The following is a 7,330-nucleotide window of genomic DNA, read 5'->3' on the forward strand; positions in this document are numbered from 1 at the left end:
CGTCTTGGTTGGTAATTATTTGACGGCAACGATTCGAGAGAGGAAGGTATAACATCGTTGCCTCTCACTCCACCCTCATTCGTTTGCGCAAATGTTTTTTTCATATTCGTTTTCTACATATTTCTTTTTACCGGTCGCTAAACTAAATCCTGAAAGTTATGAGAGGAAAAAACGGTTCGTGTGAACTTTCCGACAGTCCTCTCCCCGCCCCTTCTGAAAACATCTCCCCCCCCCCACAAATCTCCTTGTAATTGTAATTTGTGCCATTTGAACGGTATTTCTACAAAATTTTATGAACATATATCCATTTTCCTGAAAGTTATGAGGGAAAAATCGGATCTTGTGAATTTTCCGAAAGTCTTCACCGTTCGTTTGCGCAATTTTTTTTTCATATTCGTTTTCCACACTACTTTTTTTTTTACACCTAGTAGGCTGGAGTTGTTTTTTTTTTTACGTTAACGGGTCTCAAACTGTATATGGGCCTTTTTTTTCTTTTGTTCGCATATTGTCTCATTGTTTTTCGCTAGGCTATTTTTCTTGTAGAATCTCTGTACCTTTGAGGTATTTGGTGAGAATGGTGGTAGTTTTTCAGAAATTTACGATTCAAAAATAGCGCGGTTGGATATATTTTTATGGGCGAAGGAGGAATATTAGCAGCTCCAATTTCCAACTGTTTTCTTTTACCAGTTGTAAACTAAGCGATCTTCCATATTACGGTTGTAAACTGAAAACAAAATATAAACAAAAACCAGAACACAAACATTAATGTTATCGAATTTTCTTAGGAAACAAATAGTAATGATACAAATATATCTACTAAGTATTTTAAACGCACGAAACATGTAGTTTATAAAAGGGGAGTATTGATCTAGTGTTTTAGACTAATCATACTTCTTATATAGATGGCTTGGTAGATTATATACAAACAGCTACAAAATGCTTTTCCTCCTCCACTGCAGACATTATAAATCATTTCTCTTGTAGGAAAGACTTATTTGAGATAGATGTATTTTAAAAAACCACATCAGTATTTGTGACTGCTTTCAAGTGGCATTCGAGTGGCGTAGAGGTTTTTTTGGGTGCTTCGGTGTATGCTTGGAGTATGTGTCATTTCAATGGATTTTATTTTATTTGGCCAGTCCAAATGCTCGTACATTACCATAATATTAGAATGCAATTTTATCTTTTCTGAAAATTGGTCTGTAACACCTGTGTTCAAGTCACAGTTGTCAAAATCACAAGTTTTAACAAGACTCTTCACACGGCTGAGTGCAAAGTGATTTTCAAAGGTGACATTTACGTTTGGCATGGAATAGTTATTGAGATATACTTTGGTTTGGTTATAAAAATTTGTATTTTTTTCTTTATGTAAGAAATGATTCTTAATTTTTCATCACCAAGATACCTTCCGCTCATTAGGTGTTGCGTTGTTTCGAAATACTTTCGAAGAATGTCAATCTACTGCTTCCAAGTGAATGCTATTGACGTTGATGGTGGAATATCTGTTGACATGCTCGCCTTCATTCTCACGATAACCAGACAATCAAGCAACCCAGAAAAAGTTATCAAATCGCTTTGCTATTTATTCAAGACAGAATTCCCACTGTTTTGAGATCCCTGTTTTGAATGTTTATTTTACGGAGATCTACTTGCATAACAAGTGTTTTTTGTTCTGAGATCGTGTATTGAAACTAAAACGATAGTAGGGTGGAAGACACAAGTTAGCCATTTAGAAACACACGAAGACTGTTAACTTCAATTAAACACTTACTCCTGCTGGAAAGACCTCCGCCCGTCCTCCCCCTGTTTTGTCCCAAATTTGTTTATTAAAAAAATTTTTTTTTTTGCCAAAAATCCCAGTTTTCGGATACGGAGGTTCCGGAAAATTGCCAAAAATCGGCATTGTGGAATTCCCCACCCTTTCCCCCCAACTTCTTCAATTTTGACTTTTTTCCCCAACACTAACCCTAACGTAAGTACAGAAATGTTTTGAAATTTTTGTCCGAATCATAATGTCCGTATTTTTCGGCATATTTAGAAAAAAGAAAAAAATTCTTTAAAAAAAATTTTTCCAAAAATTTTTGGAAATTTTTTTCAGAATCATAATCTCCGTATTTTTCCGCATATTTTGAAAAAACAAAAAAATAAAATTCAGAAAAAAAGTAAAAAAAGCAATGGGGGTGGGGTGGTAATTTAAAAATACCGATTTTTGCCAATTTTTTTCAGATTCCTATTCCCCGTAGCAGAAAAGTGGTTTGTGACGAAAAAAAAAAAAAAAAATTTAAGGGTGGTTTTTTTTGGGGGGGGGGGCGGAAATCTTGCCCTCCTGCTCTCCAGGAATACAAAAACAATCATCGTGGTAGAACTCACAGTGCCCTGGGAATACAGGCTTGATATTTCCTATCAGGTAAAGAAAGCAAAATATCAAGACTTCGTCGACGAATCCCTTGTCAACGGATGGCACGTGGCCTCATTTCCTACTGAAGTCGGTTACTGTGGGTTTCCATCTAGATCAGTGTGCTATTTATTACAGAAGATAGGTCCGGAACCCAGACAACTGAAGAGAGCCATCAAAGAAATAGACAAGGCAAATGAAACTAGCTGAAGATGGCTTTGGTTGATAAGAGATCGCAAGTGGAACCCTTCTGTAAGAGAAAACTAGCTGAATTCTTGCTGTCCCATTCAGGTAAAGCGCACAGGATAAGAGGCGAAACGCTTATGACTCTGCGATACCTGCTGACTATACGGAAAGGTATCTAGCATTGTAATGGATTTAGAAAAGCTTGGCACGGGGGAAAAAAGTATCTCCGATGTTTATTTCATCCATAAGAGAGGAAAGTTTATATAAGAGGAAGTAACTCCATCCTTACAAATTTTAACACGTGAAGCTGGTGTCGTACTAAAAAAGGAGAGAGCGATAAAAAATATTCCGGCCGGAACTTTTCTGCATCTGGCCGATAAAATACGAAACACTATAAAGTTGCCAACTCAGTAATGTGACGTGTATTGTAAGAGAAACATGGAGGGTACGCTATTTAAGTGGACGAATTATTTATCGGGTAAGTGACATTGTTTTAACCCTATCTAATTTTATTTCCACTATTCGGCATTTTAGGTTTCAATATTTTATAGAAAGTAAATTTTGCATTTGTTTTGTTGTTCTTACGTGATTTCCAGGTTGAAGATTTCGAGGTCATTGAAAAAAAAAAAGAAAAAAAAAAAAAGATATCTGACAGCTGAAATTGACATTACCACATAAACCTTTATTGTGTTATTCATTCATACGAACTGGGGTTATGAAGAAGTTTTATTACTAATAATTTGCTATGTCTTTGTGTAATTCTTATATATTTTCGTTTATTGTTCAATATTTCTGACCTACATTATTATTATTATTATTATTATGTGTATGTATACACACACGTACACATGACTGCAACATAAATAAACGTAGTTAGTATGATATCAGCGAAGAAAATAAAGTTTTAATTTTCCCTTATGTTTTAGCATTAATTTGGAATCTGATTCTTATCTATTCAAGTATTGGGATGAAAATAGTCAGCAGGAAGGCTATCAATTTGTTTGTTTACGTGGGTTGCATTATTATGTTTTTTTTTCTTATAAGTGTCGCATTTTGTTACTAAGAGAAAATGACCGTCAGGATCTCGTGGAAGCGTTTTGGATGATGTTTAACCGATAGAGTAATAAATATGTTAAGTGGGAATTGCATTTCCTAGTTGCGCCTTTTTTTTTTCCATACTATCTCTCTCTTTTATTTAAGAAACTAGCGACTATGGAGGTCTGTATTTTATTTTATTTATTTATTTTGCAAACTCGGCAAAATTTTAATGCAAGGTATTACTTCGCTCTTAGGAATATTCTATACTTGTAATAAATCTAATCAACCATTCAGTGCAGAAAATTTGGGTATCGATTCCCTTTATTTTATTTATTTATTAAGAAATGTGGTTATTTTCCTTATTTAGAAATAAGCTGTATTTCACTCCAAGCATACGTAATCAAATTCGATTGAATTACCTTAAAAGTCAAATTAATTGAATATATTTGCATCACTTTTCCTTTCTTTTCGTCTAAATACCACCATATCCATTCTAATTCCCTCTATAACCTCTTTATAAACAAGACGGCTGTACATTAGTAGACATCTCTTTGTCCTGCCAAATCAACCACTAGAGTTGGCATGTCTGGTCCAATGTTTTGTAAATAATCTTTTCCCCCTCTCATCTGTCTCCACTATTGGAAAATATGGACAATAACGATGATAATGACTTGTATAATAGTTTTGCGTTTTAAGGGCTGCTATTATTTACAATAATAATTATTATTATTACGCACTCAGTTGTTAATGCTTTGTAATCTGAGCTTTTTATGATATATATATATATATATATGCATATATATATATATATATATGTATATATATATATTAGTGTGTGACTGTTGTCGTCTGTTAAATATTTTTTTTATTGATTGGTGATGGTGGAAGAGAAGCTTGTTATTGTAGCAAGAGCTCAGTTGGAAATTATGAGGGAGCATATTTGTTTCGGCTATTATTATTATTGTATGTAAATAAACATAGCACAGAAAATTTTCATCTAATATTAAGGTGACCAGTATATCTGTGCTCTTTCCGCATTCAATAGTAAATATCTTTTTTCCTCCAGTAATTACCACTTTAATTGACAGCATTTTCATATCATGTAATTTTCTGGTTATGTCACTAATTTTAAATAAATTAAAACTAACGCTTGTCACAGCGGGTTTAGAACTAGCGATTAAATACGATATTTCGAGACAGTTACTTGGAGGACCTCATATTTCCTGATAAAAACCCTATCAAGGAAAGATTTTATTTTGGGGTTTCATTTAAGTTCTTGTAGTACTGAGGCGATTTTTATCAATTTTAGAACAAGTTCATTGTGCTTGATATGAGTCTTTTAGTAAGTCTTAATGTTTTTCGTTTACGATTTACATATTTTCTAATTGTTTTATTATTTACTTAATCACAGGGAAGAGACTCTGAAGCATGACAGTTCATTGTGCTTCGTAGTGATATTTACTCACTCAGTTTACCAAACTAAATAAATTTCCTGCTATAAATTAACTTGCAGTTAGAGACGAATTCATTATTTTTGAAATTTAAAATAAGTAGCGACACCAGATTTCTTTAAACTATGCGTACGCAACATTTTGTTGGCGACCGAACGGATATATATATATATATTATGATGCTGTGTCAAACTGAGATGAACCGCTAAGCTGACTTTGGTCAGCGCCCCTCCCCTATTGAATATAGAATATAGTTTGCATCTATATAATTTCTTTTTGTATGACGTTGGACAAATTAAAAAAACTTGAAACCATCTTAACTTTGAAGTATTGCAATTTATCCACTTTTTTTTACCAATTTTTCGCAGCATCTTCTTGTACGAAACACTGACCTAGACTGCTTTAACTGCATTCAGTTACCATCTGCATTAAATATTCGAATAGACACGGAGTTGGTTTGTCACTTGTAGCTGTGGAACCCTAACAGACACTGAAACCGGCTGACACTTTATCAAGCTGCATATGAGCAAAAAGGATATCGTTTACTGCTTTCTATCAGCAGCAGTGATATTGTTTAACTGGTGTTTCATGAACTTTTAGAAGAGGATTCAAATCCTTCCTTGGGCTGTGACAAGAATATGGATACCGTTACCATTATTATTGTTTTTTGTGCAGTGCACTTGTACTGAAATTTGAACCCATTATTATTCATGGTGTTCTCGAATGTTTTTCATTCATTATCCAATGTCTTTGATTCCAAGTAACAACCGGTTTCCTTAGATATCGAGGAGGACATTCTTTACAATCCTTGCTGTTCCCAGTAGAGCAAATTTCTGAATTAATGCAACTCTCATAGTTACACCAAACTCAATAAGGAAATTGCGAAGTCTGTTAGTGACAGCACCTATAACAACTGGCATTACTTTTGTAGACAGCCTTCACAGTGTTTGTATTTCCCTAGCCAAATCCTTGTATTGTTCTATTTTCTGCTGTTCTTTGACTGCTATATTATTATTATTGAGCGAGATAGCAGTGCATGCCATCAAAGTGACATTGGGGTACAAATATACAAAGCCCAATATACACATCATGACTACCCGTCTGATAAGTGTATACTTATCAGACGGGTAGTCATGATAAGTATACACCAGGCACATGCATCACAACCATAAGTGTGCAACATGTTGATCTTGTATCAAGATAAACAGCACATGACCTTGCAAGCGGAACCCAGTTAGAATTTTCTTCAGGTTGAGTAGCCTATCCCACTCAAAAGGTCCCTGAATAAGGGTTATTTAAGGATGTTGAATGAAACACCCATTTTTCTAAAAGGTGAATTATTCAAACCCCAAAGAATACTTCTCAACACCTGGCTATGATGCTTTCCCACTATTTCTGCTCCTGATCAGAGCTGCACATATTGTCAGCCTTAAGGGACATGCTCAACTGGTTAAGGTCAACCAAATCTGTGGTATTGAGCAGAATATTTGCTGTAACCCATCTTTTATACCTTATTATTAAGCCGGCTAGCTGACAGAGTTGTTAGCACGCTGGATGAAATGCTTAGTGGTATTTTGCCTGTCGCTACGTTCTGAGTTCAAATTCTGCCAAGGGCAACTTAGCCTTTCATCCTTTCGGCATTGATAGATCAAGTACCAGTTGAGTACTGGGGTCAATGTGATCGACTATCTCCCTCCCCACAAATTCCAGGCCTTGTGCCTATAGTAGAAAGGATTATTACTATTATTATGTGGATGTAATAATGATAGCCTAACAATTGCTGTCAAAAGTAGGGAGCAGCCGGTCAAATTGAAATAAAACTATTTGGAATCCTCTTTAATTATTTGTTCTTCATTAATATTTCAACCACTCTTGTCTCAAATCAATTATTTTCTTGATGTGTAATAAAAAAGCTTAAGTTCAATACCAGTTGAATGCTGCATCTAAATGATGGTCAGACATTTGTGGAGTTAACATTTTGAGTGGCAAACAAGAATCACACACAATTAGCCCTTTAAATACCAACCTGCCTGAGATTGCTTCTGGCTCTTTGATACAAACTTCCTGTTTTTAAAGTGATCTAAATTAAAACTGTTCCTTTAAAATTTCATGTTGATTTTTTTATGTTCCAAGCAGCAGCTTAACAATGATAGTTATTTTGATAAATTCTTTATTTTCAAGATGAATTCAACAAAGGCTGTATATTTGAACAGAAATATAGCAACAAAAGGGTTAAGGCTAAAATGAAGGAATTCCAGAA

At 34.6% G+C, this 7,330-nt stretch overlaps 1 protein-coding gene across 3 annotated transcripts in view; it reads left to right on the top strand.

The window, feature by feature from the left end:
• The window catches only part of LOC106882970 (pleckstrin homology domain-containing family A member 8), a 53,355-nt gene that overhangs the window by 552 nt on the left and 45,473 nt on the right, over positions 1–7,330 (top strand). Inside the window, exon 1 of one of the 3 annotated variants that reach the window (XM_052965589.2) lies at positions 2,371–3,059. The exons of 1 other annotated variant lie outside the window; for it this stretch is intronic. In XM_052965589.2, coding sequence (XP_052821549.1) covers positions 3,020–3,059 — 40 coding nt within the window. In that variant the 5' untranslated portion in view covers positions 2,371–3,019. Of the gene's footprint in view, positions 1–2,370; positions 3,060–7,330 lie in introns of those variants that run through there. One more of the 3 variants, XM_052965590.2, reaches the window with a different exon arrangement.

This window comes from Octopus bimaculoides, chromosome 2 (assembly GCF_046866305.1).
Source record: "Octopus bimaculoides isolate indiv1 chromosome 2, ASM4686630v1, whole genome shotgun sequence".
Classification (NCBI taxonomy): Eukaryota; Metazoa; Mollusca; class Cephalopoda; order Octopoda; family Octopodidae; genus Octopus; species Octopus bimaculoides.